We start from the raw sequence: 17,075 nt of genomic DNA, 5'->3' as shown, positions 1-17,075 counted from the left end.
AGGCCTAGAGAGGAGGAGGAGGAGGAGGAGGAGGAGGAGGAGAGGGGGGTCAGAGAGGGGAGGGTTTTGCCATACTCACCCGGGGCGGGGGTTACACACCGAGGGATGGGAGGCTGCTCTTGCTGCGCTGCAGAAGGAAAGTTGGCCGCGCTGCCGCGCAGGGCTCGTTCTCCTGCCTCTCTCCCTCCGCCTGCCTCCCTCTCTCTCTCTCTCCCCCTCCCTCCCTCCTCCTTTTCCTCCTCCTCCTCCTCCTCCCGAGCCCACAGTGCCGCCGAGGCGGTGCAGGCGGCGCAGCCCCGTCTCGGCTGGCGCTGTGCAGCCCCGGGCCCGCTCCCCGCCGCGGGGATGCTGCCGGGCGGAGCGCCCGGGCGCTGAGCCGCCCCTCCGGCCAGCGGGAGCGCCGCGCCGCGGGTCACCTTGCAGGGAGGTGAGTGACCCCCCAGCCCACCCGGTCCCATCCCCTCCGGGCAGAGATGCGCAAAATAGCCGCTCGGCCGCAGCCTCCGGAGCATCCTCCGGAGCAGGCAGCGGAGGCGGGGGCACCGCGGCTCCCGCAGCCGCCGCGGCGGAGGGACTCCGGGGGAGCGCAGGGGAGCGCGGGGGCTGAGCGGGGCCGCCCGCAGAGGTGCTTCCCCGATGCCCTGCGGAGAGCCCAAATCACCATGCCCCGTCTTCCCCGGCAGGGTCCGGGGGCAGGAGAGGCTTTTCCAGGGACTGAGGGCTTTGGAAAGGAAAGTGCGCGCGGGGCTTTCCTTTTCCCTTCCCTCCTCTTCCCCGTGAGGAATCCCATCTAGCGCACTGTGGCAGAAGAGCTTTTCCTCCCAGCTCCCGTCCGCCCTGCCAGCCCAGGGAAAGGGGAGAGGGGTTGTGCAGGGGTATGCGGGGGCAGAGCCCGAGCCGGGGGCACGCCGCGGAGATGCTGAGCTCCTGGCAGCCGCAGCTGCCCTCTCCCCTCGCTATCCTGCTCCGGAGAGGCGCCGGACTGAATTTTTTTTCCTTCCCATCCTCTAGCTTGAGAGCAGTGACAGCTAAGTTGAAGAAAGGGATGGTTGAGGCAGGGGGACAGCAGTGGTCCCCGCTCTCGGTGGCAGTGGGGTGACACTGGGTAAGTCCCCCGTACCTGCCACATCCTTCTGGATGGGGTATCCGGGTATCACTAAAGCATCCCGCAAGGGGTCAGTTCTTCTGTAGGAAGAGGCTGGCAATGCATTGAGAGCTTTCTGGAATTGACACTCTAGGAGTACAAGCCTTCCTGGGACAGGACTGGTAGCGCTCCCCAGTCAGGAGTGTGCTGTAGGGGGAAAGGTGCAAGGGTCTGTGTGGGACTGGTGGTGGTGGGGGTATAACCCCCTCCCCACCGGATAAAACATGGAGCAGGACTGGCGGGAGTTGCTCCAGAGAGCAATCTGTTGAACTGTGTCCTCAAAATCACTGGAGGGAAGCTGTAGCCTCTGTGTGTAATGAAAGAGAAAGAAAGAAAGAAAAAAAAATCTGAACTTTCCAGATAGATTAAATATTCAAATTACAATTAATTCGATATTAATCTGGAGTAAATAGAGCATTAGCAACAATTAAAAGATGCTTTGATGGTCTTAAACTCAAGATGATGCATTAACTGGCACATAGAGAGGGATATTTGTGTATTTTAAAAGGCAGTCAGAACAGAGAATACACTTTCCTACATTCATGCATTTAAATGACTTAGTTTTAATTATAGTTAATTAACTGTCATCTTTTAAAGTAGCTGCAGGTAGATGGTCTGTATTAATTTCAAATTACCTCACTCTTAAGACAAAGACTGATTTTACTGGACAAGGTGACATTTTATTGGCAGTTTTGGTAACTACAGGTCATGCCAGGGTGTGTGTAGGATAAATGCATTTGTAGCAATTAAATGAAGTCTCCTCTCATTAAGCAGGCAGGCAGATGTCTCACACCATTGGTGCCACACTCTTTGGAATAAATCTCACACACAGAGCAGGGCTCTTCCTTATACAAATGCAGATGTAATGCAGTACTGGTATACACAGGCACCACCACAACACATTTAACTTGAGGAAGGATGCTCTCAGGATTAAAAATGCTTTTCCTTCTCAGGACAGTGTTAGAGAAAATGTGCAATGTGTTTGGATAAGGTTTTTTTTGTCTTTCTTTCTACAGCAAATCCATATCTGCAGACAGCTGTAAAATGCTTCCAGTAGAGTTTTTTAGCACTATGTGGTTACTAAGATTGCAGATTACATATGAGGTTATTAAGAGTCCAAGTTTTGTTGTCTTCTCTTTGAGGACTTGAATTTTTACAGGTTATGGTTTGCATGGTGCAATTGGGGAAAAAAAATGGAAAATAACTGCAGAGGTGCGCACAGGAGAAAAATACCCTGCGTGTTCATTGCTTTGCTTTGACAAACATGAATAGTGGCTGTGTGTAAGTCTCTGAATACACATCCTCCAGCTATCATGTCAATTGTTTCTGAATACCCTTTCTCTGGAAAAAAGCTGGAAACTACTTTGAGTAAGGGGGTCACAGCAAAATGCTCCTCTTCAGACGTAGGTGCCTGTGACCCTGAGGATTCACATGGAGCTGGTCTAACCTGTAGCACCTAATAATCAAAAGATTCTGTGATTTGAATTTGGTGGTGTAAAATCAGAAGAGTGACAAACAGCTTGTTTTCACTGCACAAGCAAAGACTGCATTTTGAAGCAGTGCTGCAGTGCATGAGTGGTGTGTGTCCATGCATGCCATTAGCAGTGCCAGTTTTATACCTGGCATCCTTGTGGATGTGTATTTGTGTGTCTCTATAAAAACTGAATGTGCAAAGTTCCCTCATTTACCAATAACTCTCCTAATCCGTGCTGTATTTCTGTCCTTACACTTTGAGGCTTCACTGAGGCACAAGAAGAATGAGCTGACTCTTCACTCCAAGTTTGCATAATTCTAGTGGAATTTTGTTGGGGTTTGTGTGCTTTGATTGACTGCTCAGATATCTTAAAACTCCCCAGGGAGAGCAAAGCACTCTGACATGGTATTTGTTAAAGGACAGAATCATAAAATGGTTTGGGTTGCAAAGGATGTTAAGATCATGTAGTTCCAAACTACATGACGTGCCATGGACAGGGATACATTCCACTAGCTCAGGTTGCTCAGGGCCCATCCAACCTGAAAATTTCCAGGGATGGGGCATAATCAAATAGTTCAGCTCCTAGAGCAAGGACCTGGGAAAGGCATCCAACCTGGTCCTGCAGGACAGCTGTGCTCAGTGTGCTGCTTCAGGACATCTCCCACAGCAGCTGCCTGCAACATGCAATGACTTCTCCAGTCCTCTTCCAGCTGGTGGTGTCCCCATGTCACCCACCCAGCTTCCAGCTCCTATCCTTGTGCTCTTTGCAGCAGAACAATCTCCCTTTTCCCACCTGCATGTGGCTCACAAGATCATGGAGGCAAGGTTGTGATGTGCATATGCTGCCAGCCCAAAGCCTGTGTCTCCCATCCAGAAGTCCCTGAGGTCCTATATCCCTTCTTCTCCCAGAGAACAGAGAGGACAGGATTTTTCTTCATGTTCAGACAATGCCCTGAGTCTAATAGGCATCAGCATTACTCACTTCAATTTTTCTTTCTGCATGGAGGGGTGAGTGTAGGGTTAAGAAAGGTCTGTAAAGGTCAAACTATGCCCCACTGATGCTACTGCTTCGTCTGCCCCTGCCTGCTCTGTCTGCCTCCAGCTACCACTCTCACCATGGCTAAATCACTTACTCTGTAAAGCTTTTGTCCCACAGTATAGCCCTGCCTCTGCAATTTTTATAGGTCTTATGGAGCACAGCTGATTTTATGGCCCCAGAAGCGTCTGTTTACTTTAATCATCCTTGCCCAGATGAACTGACTCTAGTAATTTTACAGTGTTTTTCTAGCAAAGTGACTTACAGCCCTGGGGTGCTTTTCTTGGGGCAGGAGGTACAGAAATTCCCATTTTGCACCAAGTTTGCACCACCACACTGTCTTCCTGTTCTGTCATCTGTTTATTTTCCATCTGTGCTTCAGGAACACCTCAAGTCCAACCTGGAGCACAGCACTGGGGGTTTACACACAGAGCAAGTGTGAGGCAATGTCTTTTCCTGCTTTGCTTCCTGCATGCAGTGTGGGAAAACAAGTGGAGCCAGATGAGCAGGGTGTGTGCAAGAATTGGGCTCTCTGGGGGCTTGGCTGCCCATCAGGAATGACACTGGAGTGAGGTAGTAGGGCCAGTTCTGGATCCACATTTGGATGTTCCTGCCTGTGGACCAGCCTGGTCACAAACACAGTCAAACAGGGATTCTATGTCCAAGGGGAGGCACAGGATTCAGCCAGCAGGCAGGCCAAGAGGGCCAGGGAATGCTGTGATGTTGGTATTTGTGGGAGAGACTCTCAAGGTTCTTTTGGAAGGTCTTAAAGTAAGAATTGCTCCTCATGGCTCAAATCTCCCCATTTTGAAATGGGTGTGGGGAGCTCACAGGTGATGCTGGGTATGCTTGGGGTTGTATGATGCTCCTACTCTGCAGTATTGGGGAGCCTCTTGAAAACACAGGAATAAAAGCACAGTCAGACCTTCTGACTGCTTTCACTCTGCAGAGTAATTGCCAGAAGCAGTACAGGTGTCAAGGTGTTTTTACACTGGTGCCTTCCACAACAGCCAGGGTTGTTTACACCACAGCAAGATTCTGTTAGTCAGGTCAGTTATTTATTATCTGGAAAGTGCAGTGAATGAAAAAAAGTTTTGAGTTCAGACTGAACCCCACTAAGAATTAAGGCTGAAAAATTTTAAGATGTCAAGGAGAATTGCTAGAAAAGTCTGAATTGTGTCCTTTTTTTTTTTTTTATTGGAGGCAACTTGAGGCATAGTGAATTAAAAGCCAGCTAGTTCAATTATAAATAAATAAATGAAACCTTGCATTTCATTTTAGCTCAGGCAAAATGCTTCCATCTGGTCAAAAGGAAATACTTTGTTGCAGGAATAACATTATTATATATTAGGTCAATGCAAGGTAATTCCTTCTTTCTTCCCCACTCTATTCTTTAGTTCAGATACTGAATTAAGCAATCAATTATTCAGGCAGATATGCAGATGGTAATTGTTTTAACATATATCTCTGCACAGGCAATCAAGAGACCTGGATTTTATTTCCAGCTCTGTCTTGACATGACCTTGGGCATTTCACCATTCTCCAAGTTCCTCGTTTTTAAGAGGACAGATCACATCTCACAGCAGATTTGCTGCATATTGGTAATACTAAAATAGCATGGAGGTCTTTTTAATTCCACTATTAGCAATGAAACATTTAGCTATCACTAATGCATGCATTCCTAATTTTCCCAGTGTGAGTTACTTGCACCGCCTTACGAAACTCCCTGTAGTTTACTTAATAGGGTAAAAGGAATTCCAGCTGCTGAAATACAGCATTCCCTTAAAACAAAACCTACTTTAATAAGCCCAGCTAAATCAAAGAAGAAAAATACAAGTGGAAAAGAATTTTTTTCCTTCATTTTGTTAAATATTTCACTTTGTAATCAGCACTCCAGATCCATACATTGCCTGTGATTTCTCTCATGTGTAAGGTCTGTATTTGTTGTTGCAGTTTCTAAATGTCTGGAATGCCTCAAACCAACGAGAAGCCTATTGCATTGTGCTTTAGAAACTCCCTCTTACCTGAGAGCTCATGCCAGGAAATCTACAACTTCCTTTCTTGATGTGGGGCTTCTTGAGCTTGTGGAGCTTGACTTCTCTTCAAAAGAACTTTCTCCCCTGTGCCTTCTCTGCACTGGCAGAGGGGAAACCAGCTTCAAACCCAGGGGCATTTTGTTGAATCTGATAATCCTGGGCCTGAATCAGCTTCTGCTGGTGGCTCAAAGGGTCCCTATTGCTACTTCTTGCCATTCTGGAGATTTAGAATGACAGGGATTTGGGAGCACTACATATCTTTTGAGGAGCATGGGAGACAGGTGGGAATCTATAAGGATCAGAGGGATTCAAATCATGAATAATCAAGGTGATGGAATCTCAGAAGGCAGGCAGTTCTATTTCATGTTCAAAGAGAGGTCAGCTCTGGGATTACACCACAATCCTCAGAGCTTCATTCAGTTGGATCTTCAAAATATCCAGTGATGGAGACTGCAAAACCTCCCTGGGCAGCTTTTTCCTGTGCTTGACTGTCTTCATGGGGAAAAGATTTTTGCTGATATCCAGTACTCCCATGCAGAAGCACATGAGTTTTGAGTCTTTTTTCCTAGTCGATGACCTGCCAGATCTGCAGAAATGGCAGAGGGTACAGCCTCAGGCTTTGACAGCAGATGGGGACTCTGCCTTCAGCCTCACTTGCCTTCATCTTCCAGTTTTCTTGCCAATAAGCCAATTTGCTGGGCTGGTGATGCTTGGTCTGTGTGGATGAGTGTCCTTCTGGTCTGCTCTGAGGAGACCTCTGCGGCTTTTCAGCCATAGCCCCAAGTTTCAACTGTATGGTTTGTTCAGAGTTCACAGGGTTTGTATTCAGTTTCCCAACTGCTTACTCACACAGGACATTGGGCACCTGGCAAGGGTCTGCAGAAGGCTAAAGAGCCCTTAAGCTGTGCAAAGGCCCCTGGAAAAAGGAGGTTAACAGCATCCTGCCAGGTCCTGGGAGAGCAAAGGGGTTTTGGGATGGTGGGCAATAACAGAGCTGGCTTCTTCTCCTTGTCTGCTAGAGCCTGGGGCACAGCATTTAGCTGTTCTCTCCCTGCCCTCCCTACAGCTGGCATTTCTCTGTCTCACACCCTCTGCTTAATTAGTTTGTCAGGCACTGTCATCATCGCAGGAGGCTGCAGAACACGCAGCAGAGCGTGGCTCTCAGTGCAGCTCCTCATTGTAGCTGGGCTCTGCTGTAACACGAGTGATAGCTTAATAAACCACAGCATTGCAGACTAAAGATCTTGGCACTGCTTGCAGCTTCTTATTAAAATAAGAAAGGGGGAGGGGGGAATCCAAGAAATTGGAAAGAGTGAAGGTTAAAATAATTAATGGGCTCACCTTTTATAGTAGGCTGGGGTAGACTAGGGGTAAAAATGTCTAACCTGAAAGTAAACATTAGATTGAAGGCTGGTACATTGATTATATATATCTATCTGTTAATAACTTGAACTCAGCTTTTCCTTCTGGTTCCAGTCTCAAGTGTGAAAATGGAGAATTATTTCTGGTTGGCCTCAGTGCCAGTGAGTGATTTGTGGGACAATTAAAACCATGCAAAGACAGAAGAAACCTGAATCCAACCAATTAAAATTAACTCTGCATTTTGGAGCAGACTAAAAGGCTTTCTTATTTCAAGAGCTCTGATGAATTTAATTTTCCTGTCAACATCATTCTGAAACCTCATTGTGGTCATAGGTAATGAGAACTTTTTTCTGTTTTGATTGTTGGCTCCCTTCAGAGAAGGCACCCTCCAGTTTCCTCAGGTGGTCTGTCAGAGGTTACCTCCTCTGGCACTGCCATCTGGGGATTCTGGGCTGCAGGAAACCTGGAAACCTGGAACAATCTTAATTTTAGGATGTACCTGTGAGTCACAGGCACGTGAACCTGGACCAGGCCATGTCCATGAAAGCCCCTAGTGAAAGTGGAGTGGCCAGATCCATGTCCAAAGGGTCGCTGCAGGCAGGACAAAGACTCTGAGCCACTGCAGAAGCACAGCTGGCTCTTGACCCTAAGCATCACTCGTGACCATGTATCACTCTCTGTCACACCTCCATCTCAACCTGGGGGATTCCATTTCAGGAGTATTACTAATATAATTATTTCTTTTCTCCTTTCTGCCTTCTTAATATATTATACTGGAAAGGCCTGAGTCTCATCAGCCTCTTCCCATTAAGCAATACTCTTGCAGGGCCAGGAACATTGGGTCAGGCTCTGGTAAGGCAGGCAGCCAGCTACAGATTAAAATGCACCTGGGGTTAAACCATTTTCCTTGATTGCATGCTGCCATCCACGTCTCCCTGCTGACCTTCCCTGAGGCATGCTGCCTGCACTGCTATGTGAGACTCCAGGGAGGATGTCCTGAGCAATGGATTATCCCTATTACCAGAGGAGCTCTGTAAGGAAAGGATGCTCCCTGTCTTGTCCTTGCCTCATTTTGGATGTTTTTCCCCACTTTTTGCCCGTTGCCAAGGGGAATGTGTCACTCAGAGTCTGCAATGTTGGTTTACAAGAGAGGTTTAAATGCACAGAAGGTAAGGACCTGCCATGTAGATGTTTAGATCTGTGGTAGGAATGAGCAACAATTCAGCTCCAAGGCATTCAAAAAAACTGCCCTAAAATGGCATTTTCCTGAGTGCTGCTTAAGCCAGACTTTGCTGAAATGATGTGACCACAGGGAGGTGCAAGGCCTGACCAAGTTTTCCAGCCACTGATGCAGTGACAAAGTGTTGACCTCTTCATGCATTTCTCAGGAGGGCATTTGTTTGATTTGTGAGTCTTCCTCCAATTTCTGCTACATCTGTAGCATATTCCTCCTGACCATTTCACTTTGCTTGACAGGTGGCAGGGATAAGAATGCTTGCAAGGGGGTTTGCAGTTTTGGGTGAAGTCTCTCTGGCTTTGGGATTGATGGTTGATGTTACACATCACGGGGCCTCTTACGTTTTCCAAGCTGGCTCAGGAGAAACTGAGCAAAGCCTGAAAATTTACTCTCTAGTTGATGAGTGTTTTTCATCTTCAGCCTGTGGGGATGTACTTCCGTATAGTTTCTTTGGGAGAAGTGGGAGGTAGAAATGGAAGGTTTGTGGTCAAACAGCTGGAGGCTCAGCAGGATGCTCCTGCTGCCTGGATTACACATGTAACCACCATGGGATCCCACCATGATGGACTCTCTCTTCTGTAGCTTTTCTGCTGAAAAGCTTCTTCACTTAAGAGAAGCATTGAACTTCTTTGACAACACAGTAAAATGAGGCTTCTGCATGTTACACCAAGTGCTATGAATGTAAACATGTCAGCACTCTGGGTCAAGCTCTCTCGTATGTTAAACAGGTTTCTTGCTTAATTGGCAGTGTTATAACAGCTCTTAGAAGTGGTTTAAATACCTCTTGCATCCAAAAGAGACACTGAAGGTATTTGAAGTCTGAAGAGGAAATAATATGGGGTTTTTGATAGATGTTCCTCTGTTAGAGGTTGTCTGACATAAAAGGGAAACAGAGAGAAAGCGTTGAGTAAAAAAATTACATATGTTTATGTGTTTGTGTATTTCATTCTTGGTTTCCTCCAGACAGCACGATGGGGATGGTAATCCTACATTAATAGGATCTTAACTTGATCTTAGAAGATCTAATATGAAGAACTTTGAAGCCAGTAGCATGTCTGTAATTTTTATGCTCATGCCCGGAAACAAACTCCTGAATTTACTGTTGCTGTGGCCAATACATCAGTATTTCAAAAGGCATTTTCCTTTGGCTACACCTGAGAAAAATGAGCAGCCTGATGAGAAAGTGTTTGGGCTGGAAAAAATGGGTTTTCAAAGGATAGTAAAGCACTTGCCAAGGGCAAAGGGTGGCCGCAGACACCGACAGATGAGTGCAGCACCTGCCCATCTTTTTTTGCAGTTGCAGACTTCTGAGAACTGAAAATGGTTCTTTTAGGAAATATTTTTGTTGGTGGTGGTTTGATCTTTTTTTTTTTCCTTATCTCTTATCAAAGTGTTTAGAGGAAAGGGATATAGTCCCCAGGATGACAGCTGTGTACCCATGGGAGGCTGGAGCAGGCACCAAAGCCATTCTTTGATGGGGTCACTACCAAGACCTTTCACCTCATCTGCTTCTCTACATCCCATGGATATGGGGCAGGTGTTCTTTGCCTCTCTGAGTGGGGGTATATTTGGGGACCTAATTCAGGGTATGCACACATATGGGGCTCTGTTTTCTCTTGAGACTATAGGGAAGACAAGCTGACTTGAGTCCCTCAACTCGTTGCCTTTGTCCCTACTTTTGTTTCTGTTTCCTTTCTTCATCAGGAAAATGGGAGCCACTCAGCCAGCGTGAGCTCTAAGGCACAGCAAAATAAAGGCCACCGGTCCCACTGCCTCGGACACCTCCCAGCATGGATGGCTTGGTTGAGCAGAACAGCGTGCTGATGCACAGTAAGATCACTGAGGCTGGGAAAAGGAATGGTTTAATTAACACAAGGAACTTAGTGGCAGAGAGCCGAGATGGTCTGGTCTCTGTGTACCCCACCCCGCAGTACCAGAGCCACAGAGCGGGCAGCCTGTCCTCTCCCAGATGCCCGGAGAACGGCAGGAGCGACCCCGTGCAGCAGCTCCTGGACCCCAGCATGCTGCAGCAGACAGTGGAGTCTCACTACAGGCCCAACATCATCCTCTACTCTGAGAATGTGCTGCGCTCCTGGGGCGAGAGCCTGGGCTCAGAGTGCTGTGAGACGACCTTCATCGAGGAGCGCTCGCCCACCAAAGACAGCCTGGAGTACCCTGACAGCAAATTCATCGACCTCTCTGCGGATGACATCAAGATCCACACCCTCTCCTATGAGGTGGAGGAAGAGGAGGATTTCCAGGAACTAGAGGTCAGACATCACTTGGGATATGTGGGGAAAGCTGGGAGGAGGAGGGCATGTTTGAAATTAAGTGTACAACCCCCTAGAGCTGAACAGCAGGGGATCAGCTGCTTTTTGGGTCAGCTGTATCACTTTCTCCTCCAACTAGGACAATAAATGATTGCTCATCTTTATTTGTTGGGTAAGGTCCCAGATCTGTGGATACCAATGGCAAAATTCCCACTGGCCCTAATGGAGTTTAGCATTTCCCTTCTGCCTCTGAAGGGGTTGGTCAGAATCAGAAGAGCCATGTGCTTAAATGCTGTGTAAGGTTGGGGCTGGGAGCATCTGTCTATCTGCATGGAGCCCATTTACTCAGCAGGCCAACATCATCTCTTGCCTTCACCTGACTTGAGCAGAATGTTTTAAATTACTGGCTCAAACAAAAAACATTTCTGTCTTGGAGTGAATGCAGAAACAGAAGTCTCTGGGTTTCAAGCTGCAGTGAATCCATATCTCTGAAATAAATGATATTTTTCTGATGGAGCAAAACACTTTTTAGACGCAAATACAATGTTTTCTTCTGGAGTCCCATGCCTCATTGATTGCTTAATGTAAAGTAACAGGGAAGACTATGGAAACAACTTCATCCTTTCTTAAATGATGCATCTTTAAAAATTTTAACCAGAAGCCCAAGTGTGGCAGGGATTTGTGTTTGACAGTGTTTGTGGGAATGGAGGGTGAACATAATGCCAGTGATCTGAAAACTTCATCCACCACTCCTAACCTAGCAAAGACCCTCTGGCTGTCTAGAGCAAAGCCATACCTTCAAGCATGAATGTCCCAGCTGAGATAGGGACACTGGTTGTGCTTCTCCATTGCTGTGATTTTTGGTTAGAACTGAGACCTAACAAGCCCTAAATTTTCTATTTTCACCTCCTGTAATACCAGTGTCTCACCCTGTGATCAGCACAGGGGAAATTCAGCAAGAACCCGACTTCCCTTTTATTCTCTTTTCTCCCTGTATTGATAAGGTGGGAAGAGGGAAGTGTTTTTCCCAGTGCATGCCATTAATGCAGTATTCAATGCCTCCACAGGGAGACAGAAAGCTTCTCTCTGAAGCATATGAGAATATTAGCTCAAATCACACCCTTCCACAGAATTTCAGAATTGACCGTGGGAAGTATAATTTCCTCAATCAAAACAAAATTCCTGGTTGCTGTCTTTTTGCCCCAGTTTCTCTCATGCAGTAGTAGACTGCAGCACACATGGTGTTATTGACACATCTGGCTTGACATTCAGGCAGAAAAAAAAAAAATTCTCCCTCTTGTCAATTCAAGTCAAGAAGAACATTCTTAAGCCAACTTTTGGAGAACGAGATAAAAAAAGGCTGGGAAAATGAGCAGCATAAGGAAGAAAACCTCTTCAAAGTGGTACTGGAGGAACTTGATCAGCTTTTCACAGAGAACATTTGTGTCTTAAAAACCAGCTGTAGAACTTCATCCTCCCCTGATCTTAAGGGGAGAAACAAGACTGTAAATTTTGGTAACTTGCTCTGACAGTGTGTGTACCCTTTTCCCTGGCTTCTTCTTTCTGACCTGTTTCTCTGGAAACAGACCTCCTGAGGGGAAACGTGGCAGCTCTTGAAGGGCTATAGAGCATCTGGAATCACAGATTCCCTGTCTCATTTGATCCTTTGGGATGACACTGTGCTAGCAAACACAGGTGTATGGACAACCATCTTGACCTATGTGTGCAAAGTGCTCAGAATAAGATGTTCACAAAGTACACACCACCCACAGATTTTCCTCTCCATCAAAATTTCTCCTCCACTAGGAACAGGGGAGGAGAAAAACAGGCATTTTTGGATAAGGACCTCCTTATCTGGAAATGCTTGCTTTGCTTTAAGCCTCTGCTTTGAGACCAGGGTCTGTCTCCATTGCTGTGTTCCCTGGCCAGCCCTGTGCACCAGCACCATGATTTTCACACTTTTCCATGAACTTTTCCATGATTCCAAAGGATCAACCTGCTGAGGAGCTGTTTTCAGCAAGAAGTAGCTCAGCATGGCAAGTAGCTTCCATTCCAGGAAGGTCCAAATTCTGCAGATGCAGCTGGTTGTGCAGGAGAGAAGAGATGAATTTGACAGCACCAGACCAGAGAAAAAAGCCTTGTCTGCTGTGTTTTACTCTTCTGGTTCACAGAGGCTGGTGGGCAGAGGCTGTGTCTGTGTAGCCAGATGCCTGAGGGCCTCCTGGGCTTGGATAGAGCACAGCTTCATTAGAGATCTGAATTCATGTGTGGAGACTCCTGGAATGGAAGAACACTACCTAAGGACAAGCAGTCACTGAGTAGGTGATGAACCAAGCCAGACTGTTAACTACACAAAAACAGCGCCTGAATCACACAGCACAAGTGTGCCCCACTAGAAGGAATTCTTTCCCTGCCAGTTGCTATCAAGAATCAAATGCTTTTTTAGGTTTCAAATAGATGGGATGGGAAAGAGTGAGTACCAGGACTGGGAGCAGAAGTTAGATGGAAGAGGGTGACACAACAGAGGTGCAAATTTTGCTGGCCCCCTGTGAGAGTCCTCAAGGGTTTGAGTCTGCCACTGAGGGTGGCACAAGACATTGCTGTGTATCTTGTCACGTTGACTGTCAAGCCACAGCTCATCAAGGCATGGAAGCTGCAGAGTGTCAGAGTAGACCAGGGCTCATGTCTGCTTCAGCACTTCTTTCTGGGAGAAAACTCTATAAACTAGGCCCTTTTTGGAAACATTGACAAAGAGGGGAGCTTTGTGCAGAAGAGCTATTTTCTCCTGAAAACTGAGGGCTACCTCCTGTTCTCCACATGCCACTGCAAGGGAAGTGGACTCCTAGCTTGAGCATCTCTGTAAAATGCCTTCTGGGAGACACACCAGCCATGGGGTTGTGAGTCATTGCTCTTCCCCCATGTCTCCCTGGCACTGCCTGCCTCATACCAGAATGCCTGGCTAGGGTTTTTCAGGACAGATATTTAATTTCTTAGAAATGCCAAAAAATTAGTCTTCTCCTTTTTAGTGTTCCCCCCATCTCAATGCAGTGCTTTCAGGAAAGACACATGGAAAAAATAGTTTTATTGCAGGTCAGACTGCTTCTGACATGATTGTCTTTTTGAAAAGAGTTGGGCTCTTGATAACCAGAAAGGTAGCTGTTCTCTGGCAGAAAACTCTCCAGCAGAGAAAGGTTCTGAAAAAAACCCCAGGGATTGGGATTGATTTGGTTTGAAGAATTGACCAAGCCAAGCTTCAGGGTTTTCTAGCTGTCAGCCTCCTCAGGATGGGTCTATCCAACTCAAGATGTCTAGGGCAAGTTTCTGGCAAGGAGACACCTTCTTCCCTTCCCAAGCTTGAGGACTCTGAGGAGCATGGGAGATGCACCAGAGGAGCAGGAGACACCCTAATCATGGGTTGTACCCTGCAGCAACATTTAACCAACTTACTTGTTGGGATTTTTTTTACTAGCAGTGCTTCTCAGGTCCTGGTGGAGTGTTGTGCAGTCTGCCTAAAAAAATCATAATTGTCTGGAGGGAAAAACATCTCAGAAACAGCTCTCATTAGCATATAGAGCCCTGCTTTGCTCCAGCAATTACCAGGCATGAAAACAGAAGGCTGCACATTCTGTCAGGGCTTTAAACTTCTCTCTTCCATGCCCATCCCTGAAATCAAATGATTCCCTATTTAGGTATCTCTGGAAAATTTATAAATATCTTATGAGTTCTTTATGCCACAACTAATAGACAGACAACTTGTCAAATGTGGCGGCAGTAAAATATGAAATGAGTTACAAGATGAAATACCCTCCTGTTAGAGATCATGTGCCATCTTTCATCCAAAAATAGCATTTGTCATATTATACTCCTGCTAGTTTCCCTCCTAGCCACTAGGTAGATTGCTTATTTAGAGAAACTCAAGCTATTCATGGCAGCAAATTAAATTATTCATATAAGTCGCATAAAAGAATACCTTGGAGCTCTCTCTTAAAACCCTCTCACTTTTTTCCCAGCACCCAGCAATGTCTGAAACAATCTCTAAATGCAAAATAAATAGAATGTTCTGTGAGGAAAAGAAGAGAAGAAATGTAGTGCTTTTAAGGTATAAATTTCTTCTTTTTCTTCCACTAGAAATTGCTGGATTCTATTGTGAAAACTCATCCTTTGGACCTGAGCATGAAATTGTAGAGACAGAATTTGGATCCTGTTCCATCCAACTGCTCTTCTTGACATTCCCAAGCACCTCCTGGCACTTATTTTCTGTAACATGAAGAGAAGACCCTGAGGAGATTTATGCCCATCAAGCCCCATGACATCATGCATGCTTTCTGTCAATGCTTCCAGCCTGTGGTCCTGCACTGGGCTGTGTCCTCAGCCCTCCCTGGCTGTAGGTATCCAGAAAACATGTTTGAACACCCCTTGTGGGGCTGAGTTCCCTTTTCAGAAAGCTCTGCAACAAGGGCAGAGAGAGGGTCTTGCAGCCTGGTTTTACTGATGAATTCACTGGCCACCACAGCTCTCCTCTGAATTGGGTGCACAGTGTTTTTTCTGTTCTGCACCTGGGCAATGGAGGAAAACAGAGCCATAAATACCTTGCCCAAGCTCATCTAGGGCTGTGTTGAGAATATGGGAAAGTAATTATATGTGGTTTTGTTCCATGGCATGTGCTCAGAAGAGCACAGATGTGCTGTCAGAGGTGTGGTGCCCAGGTATGAGCTCCTAAGAGGTGTGGCACTCAGGTATGCAGTCACAGCACTGAGTCATCCTACCCATAGGACACATTTTATATCTCTGAGCTCCTTCAAAGGCACATTATTAACAGATTACAAGCATGATTACGCTTTGCATTTGATTTGTTTTTCTCCTTTGAAGGAGAAGCCACTCAAGTCTGGAGATACTGAGCCCTGACAGGGGATATTAACCTCTATTAGCCAGCTCCAGATGAAGAGAGCATGGTTGGGAAGTCACCTTCTTGTTAATGGTAGCCAGGTCCTGTGGCAATTCCTTTTCTCATCATCACTTTTCTGAGTTTTCAGACTGAAGCTCTGCATCGATGTCTCTGGGATCCAGCCTGTGAGTGGCAGGAGCTCTGGATGAGCTGCATGCTGTCATTTGTAGAGGGATATTTGGCACACTTTTCTGAGGACTGCTGTGTCAGCTGTGAAGCAGAAAGGGGACAGTCATGAAGGGTCACTCCACTTGCCCCAGCTTGTTTTAGTGTGGATCCATTCACTGCTATCTGCAATGAATGGTTGCCAGTTCCTGAGGGCAGGCTGGCTGTGGGTGTCTAGAAAACATCACAAAGGTGATCACAAAGTCCTGGGCTCAAGGAGGAAGAGTAGATTGGGCAGCTACATCCAGGGGTTTTTGCCCATTGCATTTTGGTGTTGCAAAGTTACATGTGAAAAGTTTTCCAGGCAAGGAGAGTCCTCTGTGAGCCCATTCTGCAAGGCTGGCTGTCTGACTGACAGGGCAATTTTTAGACTGGGAGTTGGGGAAACAAGAGGAGCTTCAGAAGGTCAGTGTTAGGGGATTATGGATCTTTTAAATTCCTTTAAAACTGAAAGGGAATCAACTGCAAAACTCAAAGTTGTAAAAAGAAATAAATGGACAGAGAAAATTAAATAAATAACAGGCTTTAGAGACATCACCTCTTAAGAAATTATCAGCAAGATGCTGCTCAGGGATGAGTGAGTATGTGGAGGCATAGCAGTGATAAACTACAGCCTTTGGTGGAAGAGTTCCAATCCAGCTGCTGCCTTCAGCATCTGCTGCATGGAGGTGAACTCAAAACACTTGCAGGAGGGCAGAAGGATGCAGAGTGCTGGTCAGAGCAGGTCATGATGTTTAACTACGTTACTGGAACAGGCATTGTGTGGAGGGAAACAGAGCACATATTAACTTGGAGCAGCATTGTGTTGGTCTTTGTCAAACCAGACCACTGGACCATCTGGATTTGAAGGCAGATCCCACAGGGCCATATGAGGAATTAGTTTTGTATGCAGCGTGTGCATGTTGCTGAATTGGTTGCCTTGAAGGGAAAAGGGAAAAGGGCTGTTTCCTGATTATCCATCAGAGGTTACTGGCAGCTGTAGCTCAGAGCAGACCCTGCTGTCTGACATCTCCAGTGTGCTTGGCAGGCTGTCTGCAGAGCAACTGTAATGTCTCTGCTGAGGTAAAGCACATAGCTTTTATGGTCTTGATTTAAGAAAAGGCTTTTTTTAATAGAAAATCCATTACAACTGCATAAAAGTGTTAAAATCTCTGTTAAAAATCTGCACCTTGTGTCTGCTCTTCCTCTATTCTTCTTTCAGTCACTTCAGCTTTTCTAGAGAATGAAAGAGCTGCCTCTGATCAGAAATTATCTACTCAGGCACTTACAGGCTGTGATGAAACTGCATCTTAAATGCATCTTATGAGTGGTTGGCTTCTCTTCTTTCTTCCTGTGTAGATGTTTTCCTGTGGCATTCTGCCTTCCAATGCCTGATTTCTCCAACAAACTTGGGAAATGGTGCCAAA

The 17,075-nt window shown here is 46.3% G+C and overlaps 1 protein-coding gene across 1 annotated transcript in view; it reads left to right on the top strand.

Moving 5' to 3' along the window:
- Positions 1-319: 319 nt before the first annotated feature.
- Positions 320-17,075, top strand: part of SYNDIG1 (synapse differentiation inducing 1) — a 49,298-nt gene continuing 32,542 nt past the window's right edge. Inside the window, exons 1-2 of the mRNA XM_015623389.2 lie at positions 320-427; positions 9,994-10,559. Of these exons, the coding sequence (XP_015478875.1) occupies positions 10,080-10,559 (480 nt within the window). The 5' untranslated portion in view covers positions 320-427; positions 9,994-10,079. The remainder of the gene's footprint in view (positions 428-9,993; positions 10,560-17,075) is intronic.

This window comes from Parus major, chromosome 3, assembly GCF_001522545.3.
Source record: "Parus major isolate Abel chromosome 3, Parus_major1.1, whole genome shotgun sequence".
Lineage (NCBI taxonomy): Eukaryota > Metazoa > Chordata > Aves > Passeriformes > Paridae > Parus > Parus major.
The sequence above is the reverse complement of the archived record's forward strand: the minus strand, read 5'-3'. Positions and strand labels throughout refer to the sequence as shown.